We start from the raw sequence: 20757 nt of genomic DNA on the forward strand, positions 1-20757 counted from the left end.
GCTTCCTAATAGACCCTTTTTCTTGGGTCAACAATGCCATCTTGAAGGCACAACTCTTGTTTCCGAAACCAAACCACACGTGCGTCTTTGCAAGTACATCAGTTGTCAACATTGTTTAAACAGTAAAAGAGTCTATAGGTTCGGTGATGTTTACCGCAATCATCATCAGCTCCTTCGAGACGTAGAAAATAGCTGGCTTGCCATTCAGGACAGCTGGTTTCTGCTGGTAGTGCTTCACCATCTGCACGGCCCCGTGGTGAGTTTCAAACTCCAAAAAGGCCTAACAGGAACACACAAAAAAACGTCCGTCTTACCATCTTTTAGAGAAAAATCACATTCAATGGTATACAGGTTAATACTAGGGCTGCATCCAACTATTCTTTCTTCTTCCCCCGATTAGTCAATTAATCCCATGTCTAATTGATTGATTATCCTATAGTAGTGTTGTCACGATACTGGAACTTTGATACATTACATTGAAAAATATAAATATTCAATACTATTTTCGATACCACAGGGCCCTGTTCAGTTTCTTAACTTCATACGAGTTTCAAAAATCCAGTATTGGGGGGGGGGGGGGCTAAGTGGCGCAGTGGGCAAGGCGCTCGCCACTAACGCAGGAGATGCTGGGTTCGAGCCCAGCCCTCTGCGTTGCTTCCGGCTTGGCTGGTCGTTCATACTAATACAATTGGCAGTAGGGGGTGGGAAAGCCGGTGGGTGGGGATCGGACGTTGTGGACAGCGACTCCTACAGGTCGGTTGGTGCGCCTGTACAGCAGAATCAGGAAGTATCGGGGGCAGCGTGAGCCTCCCACGCGTTACTCCTCGCCACTGAGAGATCGTGCTGTGCAGGTGAAAAAGATGCGACGGCTGCCTCCTCGTGTACCGGAGGGGACACGAGATGCAAGGCTTCGTCCACATTGCAGCCGACCAGTGGGAGGCATGGTCTAGCAACATTTGAGACAGGGGAGGGAAGAATTGGATAATACGAAATTGGGATGGGAGAAAAATTGAAAAAGGTAGATTAAAAAAAGAATCCAGTATTGGCGGCGGCTGGGTGGCGCAGCGGACTAAGTGCTCGTCACCAACGCGAGAAACACTGGTATCGAATCCGGCTGTCAGCGTTGCCCCCGGCTTGGCCGGCCGTCATACTGGCTCAATTGGCAGAGTCAGCGGGAAGGAAGCCGGTGGGGTGGTATTCTTGTCGTTGTAAACAGCGACTCCTACAGGTCGGTCATGGCGCCTGCACAGCGAGGAAGGGAGATGGTGAGGGTAGTGTGAGCCTCCCACACGTTATACCTCACCAATGAGAGTCCGCGCTGGCAGGTAAAAAGAAGTGGCTGGCTGACTCTGCATGTATCGGAGGGGACATGTGATAATATCTATCAACCCTCCCTAGACCGACCAGTGGGGGGCACATGCAAGCAACGACCAGGAAGCGTCTATGCTTTAAGCAAGTGGCTTGTCCTTCCGCGTTCCCGTTTTGCGCTCTGATTGGCCACGCACGTTTCTGGTCATGTGACATGTGCGCCCAATAGAGTGCCGAGCTGCGTCTTTGCCCATTTCCGCGTCGAACAGCCTGCCAACTACCTGGCGTTCTATCGCCATGCTCTAAGACAAACTCTAACCTTAACCAACTTCAAAAGAGTGCCTAAGCTTAACCGTCCAAAAACTTGCCGTCCCACGATTGGCGCACATGTCACATGACTAGGGATGGGTACCTTTCACATTTGAACCGATACGGTACCGGTACCGGTACATCGATACCGGTACCCAACGGTACCTTTTTTCGGTACTTTAGTCTAAAAAGAATTTATTTACCTACCTCAGTCATGAAAAAAAAATCCTAACTTCAAATAACTACAATTTCGACCGTTTTCGGCTTGCCATTGCTCCAACTGCTTTGTTGTTGAATCAAGTCAAATCCTAGGTAAGCATATATTGTGCGTGTGAACGTTGACATGAAAAGGTAAAAATAAAAGTAAAAAAAGTAAATAAAAAAATAATAAAAAGGTACCTCAAAAGAACCGAATTCGGTACCCATCCCTACACATGACCAGAAACGTGTGTGGCCAATCAGAGCGCAAAACGGGAACGCGGAAGGACAAGCCACTTGCCTAAAGTATAGAAGCGACCAGGAAGGGGAGGGGGGAATTGGCATGAAGACTAAATTGGGATGGGAGAAAAACACAGAAAAACAGGGATAAAAAAAAAAAAGTGGATAAAAAAAAATAATCCAGTATTGGTCAGGCTCTAGTATCCAATGACGCCTACCGTACTTTTCGGACTATAAGCCGCGGCTTTTTTCCCCATTTTTCGACCCTGCGGCTTATATAACGGTGCGGCTTATATGTGGACCAAACCCGAAGATATTGCTTTTTTTACTGCATTGAAATGTTATTTATCTGTTCCCTTATTTGCTAAACTTAATACAACTTGTAAATGAGTTAATTCTTGTTATTTGTCCGACAGTATTGTGACAATCCCCTCTGTGCACGAACCCTTACATATGGTAATTAAACATTAAAACACCTGCGGCTTATAGTCCAGTGCGGCTTATATATGTACACATCATTCAATTTAGCTGCTGCGGCTTATAGTCAGGTGCGGCTTATAGTGCGAAAAGTACGGTATATTCGAATACCAACGGAGTTGTGCGTTTTGCAAATCTGATTGGCCACTGACGTTTCTGGTCGCGTGAGGGCCCGCGTCCACCTGGCGCATATTTCTAGCTGAAACATGCTGGCAGTGCGCCCGGTAGAATGGGGCGGGGCGCATGCGGTGAGAAAAAGTTCAGAACGTTTCAACTCTCTAGGCTGTATGCGGCCGCATAGAAAAGCTGAAAGGCGGTGGGGAAAAAAGCCGACCGTAGCGCACTAACTACGCTCCCTCCCCATTGGAATACATTGAAAAAAGACGCGTGCGGTCATAAATGTGAGGCAGGTGGATGCGAGCCCTGACATGTGCACCAATCGTGTGACGGCAAGTTCTTTCGACGGTTAAGCTTAGGCACTCTTTCGAAGTTGGTTAAGGTTAGTTTGTCTTAGAGCATGGCGATAGAACGCCAGCCCTGATTCCAAACTCTAACCGTAACCAATTTCGAAAGAGTCGCCTAAGCTTACCCAGTGATAAACTAGGCGTTAGGTAGTTTGCAGGCTGTTGACGCGGAAATGGGCAAAGACACAGCTCGTCACGCGATTGGGCGCACATGTCACATGACCAGAAACGTCAGTGGCCAATCAGATTCTCAAAACGCACAACTCCGTTGGTATTCGAATAGACACATCCAATGACAGATAGCCCACTAATTGGGTGATGCAGCTTTGACCCCATGTTGGCTTCTCATTAGTTTATAAAATGAGGCCCTCCGATTGACATGTGTGGGCCTTAGGGCCAGGGCCACCCACAGCACGCCCCTCAATCTAATCAACTACATTTACATTCTGAATGTATACTATATACACTTTACGAAAGCCAGAAAAAAAACAAGAAATATTAATTTGGTCATAAAACATATATGCAAACAAGCCAGTGTGACTTCCCAACTGAAAACGACTGTTTTGCTAACTGTTTATAATGACTGGTGATGTCTTGCTAACTGTTTATAATGACTGGTGATGTCTTGCTAACTGTTTATAATGACTGGTGATGTTTTGCTAACCGTTTATAATGACTGGTGATGTTTTGCTAACTGTTTATAATGACTGGTGATGTGATTTAGGCAGTTTTAAAGCAGTCTTACCTTGTTCTTGAGCACGAGGGTTTTAGTCAGTATGCCAAAGGGTTCAGCTAAAGCAGACAGGCTTGTTTTGTTGTATTCCGTCTTTTCTGTTCTGTCGTACTTAGCCACCACCACTCTGCTTCTCAGCTGAGGAAGACACAAGGTTTGCTTTAGACACACATTTAGGTACATTAAGTCAGTGGTTCCCAAAGTTGGGGTCGCGACCCAAAGGTGGGCCGCGAGCAGCCACGGGAGGGCCGCGAGATGATTTCCAAAAACAAACACATTTTTATTTTATTTTGTCAGGCCACTGAACTTAGAAGCAGGCCAGGACAGTGTTTCTAGTTGTATTCTAAAATTCTATTCTATTGTATTCTAAAATGTGACTATATGGTTTTATATTAACTTAATAAATAAACAAAAACGAAAAATCTACTTATTTCAACGAACATTTCAAACTAAATAACAGATTATGCACATAAAACGCTGAAAACAACCGAAGCAACAATAGTATTTTAATGAGGCTATTATTATTATCATTATTTTGCAACAAGTTAGCCCTCTCATAAATAGCACATATAAATGAATAACTAACTTGAACTAACTTAATAGGATTGAAGTGATATTTGGCTTAAAAAATCGGTCGCCTGGCAAACAAAAAAAATAAAAGCCTGACGATGTGCATTGGGCCGCGGCTCTCTGACGCCTTATTTTCTGGGTCCCGGCCTGAAAAGTTTGGGAACCCCTGCATTAAGTAATGGGAATGCAGGATTCAGGAAATCTTCAGTTCTTGGGAGTCATGATTAGATTCCAAATTATTCTGGATTCAATACACTCGTAGATTAGATTCTAGATCCGGTTTGAGTTACTTTTCTCATTTGACTGGTCTCAAAAAGATTTTTATCACTGAATTAAAATTAAACCTTTACTCAATGTAAACCTCAAGATTTATTTCCCAGTTTAGTCACTCATTATGACAACAAATGCTATAATTTGAACAAAAACATGTTACTGGCAGTCTTCTGCAATAACACAAAATGTATATATATACGATTTCCCTCCCAACCATAGTAAGTAACTGTAAATGGTACAATAAACATACACTACCATTAAAAAGTTTGGAGTCACCCAGACAATTACGTGTTTTCCATGAAAACTCACTTTTATTTATCAAATGAGTTGCAAAATTAATAGAAAATATAGTCAAGACATTGACAAGGTTAGAAATAATGATTTTAATTTTGAAATAATAATTTTGTCCTTCAAACTTTACTTTCATTAAAGAATGCTCCCTTTGCAGCAATTACAGCAATGCAGACCTTTGGCATTCTAGCTGTTAATTTGTTGAGGGAATCTGAAGAAATTTCACCCCACGCTTCCTGAAGCACCTCCCACAAGTTGGATTGAAGTGCCTTCTTGCGTACCATACGGTCAAGCTGCTCCCACAACAGCTCAATAGGGTCGAGATCTGGTGACTGCGCTGGTCACTCCATTACAGACAGAATACCAGCTGCCTGCTTCTTCCCTAAATAGTTCTTGCATCATGTGGAGGTGTGCTTTGGATCAATATAGTCAAGTTAGACCGCGCTCACAAGTTTTCACACTGGGTGCTGTAATCCCATGCTTTGGGTCATTGTCATTGTCCTGTTGTAGGAGGAAAATGGCTCCAACCAAGCACTGTCCACAGGGTATGGCATGGTGTTGCAAAATTGAGTGATAGCCTTCCTTATTCAAAATCCCTTTATCTTGTACAAATCTACCACTTTAGCAGCACCAAAGCAGCCCCAGACCATCACATTACCTCCACCATGCTTGACAGATGGTGTCAGGCACTCTTCCAGCATCTTTTCACTTGTTCTGCGTCTCACAAAAGAAACTCTAATGTACTTCTTCTTGCTCAGTTGTGCAATGGGGCCTGCCACTTCTCTTTCTACTCTGATTAGAGCCTGTTTGTGCTGTTCTCTGAAGGGAGTAGTACAAACTGTTGTAGGAAATGTTCAGTTTCTTGGCAATTTCTCACATGGAATAGCCTTAACAAGAATAGACTGTCGAGTTTCAAGTGAAAGTTATCTTTTTCTGGCAATTTTTTATTTTTCTCCCATCCCAATTTTCATATTATCCAATTCTACCCTCCCCTGTCTCGAACGTTGTTAGACCATGCCTCCCACTGGTCGGCTGCAATGTGGACGAAGCCTTGCATCACGTGTCCCCTCCGGTACACGAGGAGGCAGTCGTCGCATCTTTTCACCTGCACAGCGCGATCTCTCAGTGGCGAGGAGTAGCACGTGGGAGGCTCACGCTGCCCCCGATACGTCCTGATTCTGCTGTACAGGCGCACCAACCGACCTGTAGGAGTCGCTGTCCACAATGTCCGATCCCCACCCACCGGCTTTCCCACCCCCTAATACTGCCAATTGTATTAGTATGAACCAGCCAAGCCGGAAGCAACGCAGAGAGCTGGGCTCGAACCCAGCATCTCCTGTGTTAGTGGCGAGCGCCTTGCCCACTGCGCCACTTAGCCGCCCCTTTTTCTGGCCATTTTGAGAGTATAATCAAACCCACAAATGGGATGCTCCAGATACTCAACTAGCTCAAAGGAAGGCCAGTTTTATAGCTTCTCTAACCAGCAAACCCGTTTTCAGCTGTGCTAACGTAACGTTTGCAGCTAGAATAGTCATTTACCACATTAAAAATGTATAGTGTATTCAGATGCATTTAACATATTGAGTGCCAGCCACGAGAAATCTCGTTATTTCATGCCATGCGTTGAGTGCCAGGGACGAGAAATCTTGTTATTTAATCGTTATTGCTTTTATTAGCGATATCCATTCATTTTTCCTCCATCCAGCCTCACGTTACCATTGGGACTGTATGAGCTCGAACAGGGAAAATACCGCCCCCTATCATCTCCCGGATGGTAATGCACCCATTGGATTGGACTCAAAGAGTATGAGAAAAAAAATATCCGGATTCCACATTTTACTTCTCAGGCATATAACCCGAGCCGATCGGATTCATTGTGGACCCTCAGAACAGCGTGGAATATGCGTTTCGAGTACCTAACGTTGGATCAATAAACGTGATCGATATTTGGAATGGCAATCAGGAATTGGAATAATCTTTTTGCAGAACATCTGATGTGAGGTAAGGAATCTATGTTACCAGTCTTGGGGTAATCAGATGTATTTTTCACATATATCTCAACGTGTCTGTCTGTGTGTGTGTGTGTGTGTGCGTGTATGACGTTAGCGCTGACCAGGAAATAGATAATCGATTTTTCAGCCCTCTTCTCTAGCGTGCATAAGTACACATATACTATCGATAATCTAGCGTTTATTTGAAAACTATTCATAAATAGGCCGAAAAATGACAACGTGTTTTGTGTATTCCACTAAAGAGCTATTATCACAGAATAATTTTTTTGTTGAAATTTTTCAAAACGGTATAAAACGAAAATATACTGATGAAAAAACAATCCGTTTCATACATGTCGACTGCAAGCAAGTCCTTGATAAGCGACGGGCGTATTAGACACATAGCCATAATATAGAATATAGAAATAGCTCCGCGAAAATCATGAAATATCGGAAAATCAGTCTCAAATGGCTGGCATTCAAGCGATAAATAGTGCGCCCCCTGCTGGCACTCAGTGTTAATGTTATCATCATTGAAAAAAAACTGTGCTTTTCTTAAAAAAATAAGGACATTTTGAAGTGACCCCAAACTTTTGAACGGTAGTGTACATTAACTCATTCAACGCCAATCACGGACCGTTCAGCGCCAATCACGAGAAAAGTCGGGTTTTAATCGTTATTTCTTTTATTAGCTATATCCAATAATTTTCATCCATCCAGCCTGATGTTATCATTGGGAATGGGTCTGAGCTCGCAAAAGGGCTAATACCGCCGCCTACGCTTTCCAGCAGGTATTGCATTCTATTAGAAATGGTGTAGTTTCTTTTCAGGGCCGATCTGAGCCGTGCGGGCGGGGTTTAAATACTCAGACGAGGCAGGCCTTTACAACGATGGCATGGTACACTAACCCTGCCCGCCCGTTCATGTGTAACGCTCGGTAATGTGCTCCACGAGCAGTATTTGGAATGGCGATCAGATAATTGGATTATTTCTTTTGCATTACATCAGAGACAAGGTAAGAACACTATATATAAAATCTTGCGTTGATCTGATATTTCTTTCTACCGCGATCGCGGCTGTCTGTGTGTGTGGCTGTGTGCCGTTGAGTGGGAGGAGGTGGCGGGGGAGGGCCGCGCTCCAGGGCCCATTTCATTCTTGCATGAGGAAGGATAATAATGATAATCTAGCATTGATTTCAGGAAGATTCGATAATCAGGCGGAAAATGACAACGTGTTTAGTGTATTCCACTAAAGGGCTATTATCGCGTCTTTTCCTGGGATTACCAAGAATCACAAAACGGTATAAAAGGGAAATGTACGGATGAAAAAACAATCCGTTTTGTACATATTGACTGGAAGCAACTCACTGACAATCGACGGGCGTATTAGACCGATAGCTATAATATAAGCTATATTTTAAGCACTCGCAAATCTCGCAGTCCCCCCATTGATTAAAGCGTTGGCGTACTAGCGCCCTCTGGCGCAGAATGAGTTAATGAAGTACCAGATAAAACAAATGGTTTCCCCCAGTATGTTACAGGCCAGGCCAGTCAAACCAGGGCTCCAGAGTATTATTTATTTGTTCATGAACTTTAACATAGCGCTACTAAAGATGATAACCAGCGTGACATCATCTACATTTCTACTGATGTTCTTTCTGTACATACAGTGAGAGTAATACGATGGTGGTAAAGAATTAAATACCTGGGGAGCTCCAGTAGCTCACCGCGTACCTCGAGCGCTATTTCGGCGCCGGGGACAACCGTGCTCGTCACGGATCTGGGGTAGCAAGTTCGATTCCCGGACAAAGCCGTAACTTTCTCAGAGTGTCTTCCCCCAATCTGTACCCCCATTCAACCTGTTTCTGTCGATCATTCTTGACCAGAGAAAAAGCGATAAACGCTAAAAAGAGCCAGCGGAATGGCCAAAGTTTAAAAAAAAAAAAAAAAAAAAAAAATACCTGCTGAATATTTTGTAGGATAGGACTTGGATAAAGGAGATGTTTGAGTGAGAGTCAAATGGGGGGAGAAATGGGGAGATCATTAGTTACCTTGGGTGATGGTCCAGAGCGGGGCTGGTTCTTGCCAGAAAGATTAGGACCTCCTCCTCCTCCTCCTCCTCCTCCTCCTCCTCCTCCTCCTCCTCCTCCACCACCACCTCCACCTCCACCACCTCCACCTCCACCTCCACCACCTCCACCTCCACCTAAGACAAAGTAGGAATATTATAGTATAGTTTTATTTTGCCCTCATGATAGTCATTAGGCTTAGGGTGTCTTCTCATTAGGAACGGGTGCTCCGCTCCTTCCTTGAGTGCAAACACCCCCCCCCTCCCTCCTCTGGTTTGCGTACACACTGCAGTCTTGGTTCGCTCCCAGCCAGGCACAATTGAGGAGAGCAACTCTCTATAGTCTATATATTTCTGAATGAACCAAAACAGTTACACAGGACATTGAGTTAGTTACACAGGCTGGATTTTGGATACTTTTCCTACACTAAAAACATTATGGCCATGCCGCGCGCCAACCACATAGATTACAGACAGATAGACAAAACATATAACGAACAAAGTAAAAGATAATATGCGCATATATACTTGATCGCTATAGTCCCGCTGAACACAACTAGTCACAACATCGGGCTCCCTTGCTTTGGATGGGCTAACCGGCCACATTACTGTGCATGGGTAATAAACAACGGAGGGATCACTGGTTGGTTTTGGTCGATTATGCTGTCCACTGCATCAAATCACGGAAAAGATATTGAAGCCTGTGAAGTGCCACAGAACAACAGTGACCCTTTTGGAAATTGACATCCTGTTCTCTCTCTGTCCCTTGTATGATATAATACATTAAGCATTATAAAGGCTTTTTGTATTCTTTTATAACCTGTATATTCTTTATACACTTTAAAACGAAACGTAATGTTATGTTACAGTTAATATGCAGTCAGAAGGGAAACAGAAAACGTTTTTGATAATGCAGTCTCTGTTCGAACAAGTCAGAATGAAAAGAGCAGGGTGGCACATTTTAACCCTTGCCTGTCCTGCCTGCATAGAGGGCCGGGATCCGTGGCAGATACAGCTCTCTGTGACGGATGTCTGTCTTGTCAGAAGAGAGAGTTATCATAACACTTTAAAAACTACATGTGTGATGTGTAAACATATAACCAATGATTAGTACAGGTATATATATATACTATATATAGGCTACTCATGCTAGAAGGATGTATTGTGTATCACACAGGGCAATTGGCTTCCATACTGGTGGGCCCCTTCTGGAATGTGCACACAACCTTGGGGCCTCAGCTCCAGCTAGAAACAGATAACAGAACTAGGGTTTTTCCCAAGAAAACGTGATCCGTTACTTCCCCGGTTGCTGTAGCAACTAGGAGGGGAGGAGAGTTAGTCCTTATGTGTTATTGGATGGTAGAAATTACATCACTGTATTTGGACCAATAGCGAAGAGATCTGGGGCCCTTTATAAAGACCAACTCGCAGGCTCCCAGCAGAGATTTTACAGAGTTTTGAGATGGAGAGTTTTAGAGATGAGATGTTTTGTTTATAAAATCTTTTAAACTGTATTGGACATTTCCAATACAGTCTTTTTTTGTAACTTCCTTAAATAAAGATGACTTCTTATAATTATCCATTGAGTTCTTGGACTGATTCCTGCCAGCAATGCCAGCAATACCAGCCGCGCCCTGCAATACTCCGAGGTGACTATATGTACTGGCAGCATGTACTACAGATTGAATCAATTGCTGGTTAATGCTTTTCAGCTAAAGTTATATATTATATATATGCTATTGGCGGTGTTATTATAGTCAATAAGAGTTCTCCTAGACATACATTCGGTTTATTACAAACAAGAAGAGGTTAACAACTCTTCTATGCTTACATTTCATATCAACTGGATATAACTAAACCAGTGACTATGAAGTAAGCTTGATAGAAATAGTAATTGACTCGAGAACTTGGCGAGTTTAGCACCTTGCTGGGGGATATCGAGCGGCCACAGGCTTCTATCTCGAGTAGGTGATTGAGATAGATAGAGACTGCCTGTAGCTCTTAACATGGGAATTGGAAATCATCTGATTAACGACAGGGTCATACTTGTCAGATAAAAACTTCCCGGTGATAAAACAAAATAGAGATTTCGCAACTTCTATCACTTGACCTAGTCAATGACGGAGGGGGTCGAAACGTGCATTCGCTATTTTTTCATCTTCTTCACTTTTAGCTCGACATTGTTGACTGATCTGTTGTACCCGTGCACGCACATTTTCTAATAACAGCATTATTAGACATGCCAATCCAACGAAAGACGTGCTGGTCGGCTCGTGCTGGAGAAAAAGCCGAATTGGATGTTGCGTCTTTTACGTGTTATTTGTTATTCTAAGATGCTAATTCATCTGTAACCAATGCACGGATTTTGTCAAGGCAGGTAGCGTTATTTCGGGGAAATTGATATCTATAGTCTGGTGTAGTTTTCGTCCACGAAAAATGGAGGCTCTAATTATTATTATTCATAGACTCTAACAATAATAATTATTACAGCCTCCATTTTTCATGGACGAAAACTACACCAGACTATAGATATCAATTTTCCCGAAATAACGCTACCTGCCTCGACAAAATCCGTGCATTGGTTATCCAGATACATGAATTATCATCTCAGAATAAGTGGCTTTGTAGCGTTTTTAGCTTATCTTGTGTCAAACTCATTTTCACAGAGGGCCACATCAGCATTATGGTTGCTCTCAAAGACCGTATAAATGTTAATGTAATGTAAAATAAATGCTACTCATTTACATATTGTTAAACATGTTGTTTCTGTATTTATTACTTATTCAAGTTATACATATTGCATATGCATTTGCATAGATGTAAAAATATATGTTAGCTTATGTTATTTTTAGGGATGCACCGGAATTTCGGCACCGAAAGTTTTCGGCCGAAAATGGCAAAAAAAAATGGCCTTTCGGCTTTCGGCCGAAAGAGTTTTTTCACCAAAAATATATCACCGAAACAGAAACAACCTTGCGTGTTGTTGTGATGATGTTGCACTGTCGGGAGTCGCGCTGCCCCTATGTAAACTCTGCGCGCAACGCGTCCCAACAAATGCGTCCCCAACATGCTTCCATATCCTCATTCACTATTATGCCCGTCGCGGTAGGAGTGATCGCGATAGGAGTGATCTAATATGCATATCATTCGCGTGTTGTTGTGATGATGTCGCGCTGTCGGGAGTCGCGCCGCCTCCATGTAAACTCTGCGCGCAACGCGTCCAACAAATGCGTCTTCAACATGCCTTTACATCCCCATTCACCATATGCCCGTCGCGGTTAATCACTGAGTGATCTAATATGCATATTATTCAGAGCGAGGGGGGGGGGGGGGGGTGGGGGGGGGGATTGTGTTTCTCACATTGACGTCTGTCTGTCGCGCGTCTACTGTGCCGAGTCAAGCGAGCACATTCAGCTGGGGACTAGAAAGGTGCGCTCAGTAGAGCACAGATGTCCGCTGCGGCAGCCAGAGAAAAGATGGAATTAATGTACTGTATGCATTCAGAAGTGCTGAATAAATGTTTTATGGACCCATAATAGTGATTATTTATTATTTAAGTAAAGTTTTGCCATAATCATATATTTTTCCATAATCATAATGTTCCACAACATTGGTAAAAAAAAATCTATTCTATGAATCATTTTCGGCCTTTCGGCTTTCGGCCAACTGTTTTCTATTTTCGGTATTTGTTTCGGCCAATAATTTCCCGTTCGGTGCATCCCTAGTTATTTTAACAAATAATTTTAGTTGATCAGAACCCCATATTACTCCATTAATCAATGATCAAACCATTCAAGTAAATAACAAAGAAGAAGATCATCAAATACAACCTATGACATTAAGTTTGTTCAAAACCTTTTTGTCACAGTCAAGAGGGGCAGAACTAACAACTGAGCTGCAAAAAACACGTGGGACAGATGTAGCAGATGTTACAAAAACAAATGGCTGCACACAACCTTGCAGAGGCCATACATCCAACTAATGGAAGATCGTTTAATTAACTTTAATTAACAGATTGCAGAATGGGTACAGTACAGTACAGCTCAATACACACAATTGTTAAGGGGATGCAGACCAGAGAAAGACTTCCGACTCGTTTACATCAGGGTCCCCCATTTTCAATTCGTAATGAAATTGCTATTATGTGTCTGCATGAACACACAACTGTAACTGTACTCAAAAATAACAAAATAAGGGTTGTCTCAGTTCACAACTATATTGGTCAAGTTTTGGGTGGGACTTGTTTGCGTCCCTACAGCTTCTTATTAAATTGAGCGAGATGCTCGGTTATGTCACACAGCCAGTTTGCATCTGACAGTTCAGACAATATTTCTTCAACCCTTTACCTATTCCGCCTGGATCTTTTTTGTATTTTGGGCTGTAAAATTGTCAAAGAATGTCTGAGGAGTAAGTGCTTTTGGCTTTTTTCCTTTGTTACTTCATCAATACCTCAGATGTTCAACATACATGTATGTGTAAGAATGCATAATAACTAAGGCTGTCAAAGTTAAAGCTTTATTAACGCATTAACCCCACAATTATTTTAACACCGATATTTTTTAACCCAAGATTAATGTTTAAAAAAATAATAATAATAAAAAAATTACCAGAGCTCTTGGGGGCCACATCAAATGACGTGAGTTTGACACCTATGTTTTACAGCTTACGTTTTGGGCAATTATTAGAGGCTCCATTTTTTTGTGGCAGTCTATAGAAATAAATGCATTCGAACAAGAAACCAATGTATAGACATAGCAATGGCAAAAAAATTGCCAGGCCTAATGCGAGCCAAGGAAGTCTTGGGCTTGTAACGTGGCTTCATCTCAAAGTTTTCATCCACTGAGCCGTGAGGCTTGTTTGGTTGAGGTCTGAACTCGCCAAATTGCCCATAAATATAGTTTTTGTGGGTATTGTCCAGTTGTTGCTGTATGTTTTTATCTGCCAAAATTCAAGCAAGCATGAAAGCATTATGCTTGCACACCACGGCCCCGCTCCGTCGTCTGGGAAAATGGCGCGCACCCGAGACCACTTATTCCAGCAGTCCAGGTTTGGAGCGAATCAGCGTCCCCGGTGACGGGGGGAGCCTTCTCTCATCACACTATTTTGGTGCGATCGTGCTCTGATTCAACCCCGAATGGCTAGTGTGAAAGCCCCCTTAATTTATATTTTCACAGGACATGGCAAATACAAAACTCAAGTGTCACTTGTCTGAGTTAAAAGAAGAAATCCACAAGTTTAATTCACATCTGTGAAACCTGGCAATTACTTAATAAACTTATATTTGTTTTTCACTCAAAACCCATTTTTTAAATAAAACTTTATTTAATCACTTGAAATTAAAAGGGCAAGTTCATAATTCTGGTACAAGCCCTGAAATAAATGCTGAAACCTACTCCACAGTGCACCCAAAGTAGGTTTCAGCATTTATTTCAGGGCTTGTACAGACTGGAACGTGGCCCCATTGACGCATTGGTTTTGTGGCCAACTACTAGGAACTGTGAGTATCAACTAAGCATAACAAACAGCATGGATTGTGGCTAGAAAAGTCTCTACCGATCGGCAACATCATTGGTAAGTGGGAAATAGAGCTGGGGTTAGAAAATCCTGAATTTACCAATGAGAATCTCATATTCCCAATAGGCAGGTGGAGACGTAGGCAACAGTGCAAGAAATGTTTAAATAGGGCCTGGGTTAAAAAAAATATTAATAAATAAGGAGCATTGTTTAACACTTTGGTGCCGGGAAACGTCTTTAGACGTCATTCCCGGCCATGCTCAAGTTGCCGGAGGACGCTTTACGTCGTCCTTATATCAATATTTCAAAAATCTGCGATCGGATTCATATGTCCCCTCCGCTGGCCTGAGATCCACCAGCAGGACCCACTGAGCTCTCTGGCGGTTCAGGAGCGCCATCTGGTGGCCGATCGGCGCAATCGCTTAACAGGATGTGCCATAGAGGTTGTGCTAGACGTCCGTAGTACTTCCGGGCACTCGCTATAGGTCCCGGGACTCTGGCTCGTCACGCTACACAGTGATCGATTGCCAATAACTCGATAAACAACATGATTTGGACGTATATACCATTATACAAGCTGGAGATGGACCGGGTAAATTTACATCCCATAATGATAAGACTTCTACTCTACGATGATCGCCCAACGGCGCGCGGAGACTGGGGTGAGTTTCAGCGTGTAACGTTACCGTCTTCGATACTAACTGCTATTATCAACATTTGACCCACATTAGATGATTGGTATAACGCTGCCCATGGAATTATAAACACCCCCTAGCCCATCCGGTCAACATCAGATGACGTGTAGTAACTTATAGAAGTACGTCTAGTTGGAATTTTTTATATCGCGCTGATTGCCATAAAACTGTATTGCATCATCAATATAATGCATTTGGGGCTATAGATCATGTTCTGGAGAAATCTGCAGAAAGAGATGAAAACATACTTATACATTAGACCAGGGGTGGCCAACCCGCGGCTCGCGAGCCGCATGCGGCTCTTTGCCCGTCAATGTGCGGCTCTTCCATCCATAAAAAAAAATAAAAAAAAATAAAAAAAATATATATATTTTTTTTTTTTTTTTACTTTTTTTTTTTTTTACTTTTTTTTTTTTATTTCACTCATTCCATAAGGACGTAGAATAAACATTTACAATTTTTTTTAAATGGTCCATTTGCATGTTCTTAGTATCTGAATCTAGGGACATATATGGATCAGTGTCAGAAATAGTGTGTCTGTTACTAGGCTTGAGAGTAAATTGTAATGAACCAAAGGAGAATATCAATTCTATTTAAAAAAAAAATTATCTTTGACTGTAAATAACACCATGCTAAAATTGACCAGACCTGAAAAATCTAAGCAAATGAATAAAGGGAAGATGATTAAACAGAAGGTTTTGTAGATACAGTACTGAATTCTGCCATCTTTTTTATAATGTAAATTTCTCCACCATTCTTCATCATATTGCAACACCGTTTTTTGCAAGACGTTCACAGAAAGGTAGAGAAACTAACTGCGTTCTGTTTTATGGCAATAACGTTCAGGTTTGTGGGAGATAATCCCAAAAAATAAGAGAAATTAAAAAGTAAATCCAGAAGTCAGATGATTGACAGGGGCTGGTGTGAGCTGGGTAGGGTAGTTTTTCGAAATTTGAAAGCCCTGAGTCTCTTCCTTCAAAAGACTACACTCACTTTTGGCTGTGCCACTTTCCTGTCAATATGCGCCGGTTTCCGACTCAATGCCCTGAGATTTCTATAATCTTATATTTCACTAATAACAGTTAAAATAATTGGTAAACAAACATAATGCTGAAAATATACACTTTTACTGTATATCTCGGGCTTAAGAGGTTAACCCTGTGAGGCCCAAATTAAAAAGAAATTAGCAACTTCAGAGGCCAGAGGGTGGGACATATAAACACATTTACTATCAAATAGCATTGTGAGGCTGAACAACAGGACCAATTGACTATACATGTGCTTAAAGGGGAACTATCTTATAAATGGCTTTTTTCAGTGTTTACCATTGTTTCTTAGCTATGTGGACTTATATTAATGGGATATATGTCTCTAATTCTCATATTGGCGAATTCTTCCAATTCTCCTCTCACAATATTCACCCTCACTGAACTGAGTCATCTGAAAATGTGCATATCTGTGATGTCAGAGATTTCTCAGCTGCATAATAATGTGGCAGTTGATGTGGCAGTTGGCACCAGGCCACACAGTGGTTGGAGCCCAGCCTCAAAACGGCTTAAGATCTTGAGGTAAAAAAATGCGGTTTTTAGTACTTGATTAGAAATACAAAACAATGCATTTTTTTAAAAAAAAACCTAGGTGTTCCATAGACTCACAGGAATTGTGTAAAAGTGCCCAAATAGTGAAAGAAATAGTAAAATAGTTCCCCTTTAAACATTTTTAAATAAACATTATTTTTTTAAATGGCTAAAAGTGATTTTGTAATTTTGCAACCGTGGGTCTCACAGGGTACTTTTAACCCTGTGAGGCCCAAATAGAAAAGACATTAGCAACTTCAGAGGCCAGAGGGTGAGACCTATAAACACATGAAGGGTGCCGTGACTGAAAAAAAAGGTTGAGAAACGCTGGTATATGGTGTGGCTCTTTGTGGTACCACAGTCATTTTTTTGTGGCTCTTAGTCTCTGACTGGTTGGCCACCCCTGCATTAGACCATACTTTACTATGAATATGTGAATGAAAAAGTTTAACGTTGCTACACAATGAACAATACATATAGGACTTTGAATGGGCCCTAATAATGGCAATGTAGCAATAGAATTTAAAAAGTTATAGCCATGCAAAGAAGGGGTACTTCTCCATAGACAAATAGAGCCGGCAACCTATGGTATATCATGAATTTAACCCAAGGCAACCAAAGTGTTAAGGAAAGTCTCCCTTACAACATGTCCATGCCAATGTGGGAAACTTGGTTGATGTTGATACTAGTGATGCACCGATATGAAAATTTGCGGCAAAACACAATCGGCCGATACCGAAAATGTTTGGCAAAAAATATATATATATTTAAATTAAATTAAAAAAATTGAAACTACTGTATATTTGTATGTCTCTAAATGTTTTGATGAATTGAAAATAGAGGAGCCTTATGTAAAAAAGCCAAAAGTATTTTTCTGGTCTTCATCCTCCAGTCTTAGCACTGTTGTAATGAGCTGTACTGTATTGTACCCATTCTGCAATCCGTTAATAAAGTTTGTTATCAATCAGACAAATGTATAGCAAAGCTTTTATTATAACCATATAACAAAATCATATTGTTTATGAAAATGTTTTAGCCCTATGCTTGACTATTATTTTAGGCATGGAAACAAATAAAATAATAATAAAATGAATAAATAAAATATTAAATAAATTAGGCTACACGTCTCTTTTTGTGTTACAAATTGTGCTCACTGATATTACATTTTAACATTTTACATTTAGTCATTTAGCTGACGCTTTTATCCAAAGCGACTTACAAGCATGAAATGAACATAGGCCTCTTTACTTACTTAAAAAAGGAAACATCAAGAAATATGTTTATGGTATTCCATCATGCCATGTGTTTTTTATATATTTTATAATGCTCATGATTATTGCTGAAGTCTGAGTCATATGTAGACACCCGAAAATGTATGACTATTATTCAAGGTGTCTAACGCTAATCTTTTGCATTCCCTGTGTTCACGAGGACGTTGTGTAACCGGCTGACCATGCTCTTGATCATCCCTATCCCGACATTGACACTTCATAGTGGGACAGGATACAGGTGCCGCCAGGGGCGCTGGTGGTCACGCTGGGCAGGGAGGCACAGGTGAAGAAGTACGGGCTCAGAGCGCGGTGCCAAGGGAGGGGCTTCCTCTTCATCGTTTTCCACAGAGGGAGGAAGATGTACTGGACTGGAGCTCCGGAGATTCAGCACGCGAGAGATAAACTCAGTTACACAACGGGTTATTCTAGAAGTATGCGATAGCTTAGCGTTTGGTTAATGCGGAAGAGACATTGTGAATGCACCCGCGGACGAGCGCATGCCGAAGACCAGGTGGTAGATATTGCCCACCTTGCGTTAGCTGTGTATAGGCGTCATAGCAGGGGGGTTCACCACGACCCACAGCTTAGCTTTGTTTAGGCTAGCACCACAGTTTAGCCCGCGTGTCGGCCCACCTCTTCAGCCCAGCAGAGGACGTCACTACACTGCACGCTCCTCCAGCCCCTCCAAGCCGTTGCCCCAGCAGCTCACCTGCCCAGCGTCTACCCCGCCCCGCTGCCTGTATCGCGGGATCGCCCGGCGGCCATCTTACCACCCGGACGGTTGGTGGTGAGAGCAGGCCCGCCATTTTGGATTAGTACAGCGGCGCTTCGAGTGCTGAAACGTTATCGGTAGACAATTCACTGTGTGGCGCAGGCTCTCTAAGGGCGAAGATAAACGGTGCTTTGAACGAACGCTGGCAGCAGTGTCCAGGGGCGCCCCAACCATTTATTGTTTTGGGGGAAAAGCCGGCTTTAGATAGGACTTTTATTTGCTAATGTGGGCCCACTGTTAATTTCTTTTGAGTGTAATAATAATGTGTGGTTCTTTATAAAATTCCCATTGAACTCCTTTACTCCTTACCTTGTGCTCACCTTCCGCGAAGCGGAACAGTAGATAACTCTTAAAGGGAAGAGGTTCTTACGGTGCCTGTAATACAGAGTGAGAGCACTAGGTGCCCGGTGTGGGAATAGCTTCCCTCCATGTGTATTGTAGAGCGAGAGCACTAGGTGCCCAGTGTGGGAATAACTTTCCTAATTGAGTAATTCCTTTGTATCTTGAATCAGACTTCCAGTAAAGGAGACGTAAATGGGAGCGCTGTGTGTGTGTCTTTAATGTGCATTTTGACTAACCCTTTTCTCTCCGGGTAATGCTCATTATTGTTTAACCCTTTCCCCACCCCCTGCCTATAGTTTATTGTGAAAGGTCTCCACTCATCATTAAGGAAGAGTACTGCTTTTGGGAGCGAATATATCATCCATCTTACGGCCATCAGTGTGGGAGGGCTCAGGAAGTATTGGGGGAAGTGTGGGTGTGTGGGGAGCTACTGCTGATCGCCCTGGAGGGCAAGAAGGACCAGAGTACCATCCCTAGGTCAGTGAATCCTAGGCCTCATCCACTCCTGCTGCTCGACCTCCACTGCAACATTCCTGGCCTACAGTCGGGGATCCAGCTGGACTGAGCTCTGCTGCATTCTCGCTTCCAGGTGGCCGTGTACAACAACCACTCCCATAAAGCAGGGATAATACACCCTGCTACACATACAATAAGCTACAATAAGCTTTCAGACTAACTTGACTAAAAAGACTAAACAGTTTATGAGTTTTAAGAGTTTAAGAGACAGCACTCACTGTATCTCTCTCAAACAAAGCTCCATGTTCTCCAGTAATATCTCCATAATCTGAGTTTGCAATGCATGTGTCGTGTCAGGTACAACAGAACAATTTTGATTGACGATTCTGCCAATTACGTCACACTGCTTGCACCCACCTCCTGCTGTTCTTACCACCAATCGGCAAGCGCTTATTCGTTTTTTACTTCCGGGAAGTCCGCCATTGATTTACACGAGAGAACCACAACAAACTTACCGTAGCTAATAACGTTACCTCCCCGCGGCCCACGAGTAGACTACCAGCGCTCCGCGGGAGTACTAAACGAGGCATAATGATTTTACTGCAACGAATGTTATAATAAAAGCTTTTCTATACATTTGTCTGATTGAAAACTTTATTAACAGATTGCAGAATGGGTACAATTTAGGGATGCCCCGATCGATCGGCCAGCGATCGGTATCGGCCGATATTCAGTATAAATCTGAGATCGGTGAATTCCTATAATGATTTATCATGGCAGATCGTGAAAAAACCGATCGAAAAACATGATCCAATTCTTAGCGGAGATCTCACTCGCTGACTTCTCTCTGAAGCACACAGAGCTGCAGCGCACGGCCCCTCCTCCTCCTCCCCTGCCCCTCCCTTACCCGTGTCAACACAGAGGCTCCTATTGCCTCCGGCAATAGTCTGCTCTAGTGCATGAGACCTCCGTGAGCTAACGTTAGCTACCTAGCTAACGTTACTGTTTAAAACTAAATGACCCAGTCAACTATTCACTTTAGTTTAATACATGATGCATTGTCTAACGTTATCTAGCTGGCTAGCTACTGATAGCTGCTGATATCAACAAATGCTCCAGCAATAGTCGAGTGCATGATACCTCCGTTAGCTCGGTAGCTAACGTTAGCTCATGTTAGCTCTATATGAAATGTCCCAGTGTGGAATAATA

The 20757-nt window shown here is 42.5% G+C and overlaps 1 protein-coding gene across 1 annotated transcript in view; it reads right to left on the reverse strand.

Annotated features, from left to right (window-relative positions):
• Positions 1-20757, reverse strand: part of LOC311243051 (uncharacterized protein) — a 96953-nt gene that overhangs the window by 55683 nt on the left and 20513 nt on the right. The window contains exons 6-9 of the mRNA XM_084332122.1: positions 18208-18352; positions 8905-8974; positions 3742-3867; positions 155-280 (exon numbers count right to left, since the gene is read on the reverse strand). Of these exons, the coding sequence (XP_084188248.1) occupies positions 155-280; positions 3742-3867; positions 8905-8974; positions 18208-18352 (467 nt within the window). The remainder of the gene's footprint in view (positions 1-154; positions 281-3741; positions 3868-8904; positions 8975-18207; positions 18353-20757) is intronic.

The sequence above is a fragment of the Notolepis coatsorum genome (genome assembly GCF_963971535.1).
Source record: "Notolepis coatsorum genome assembly, chromosome: 16".
NCBI classification, from domain to species: Eukaryota; Metazoa; Chordata; class Actinopteri; order Aulopiformes; family Paralepididae; genus Notolepis; species Notolepis coatsorum.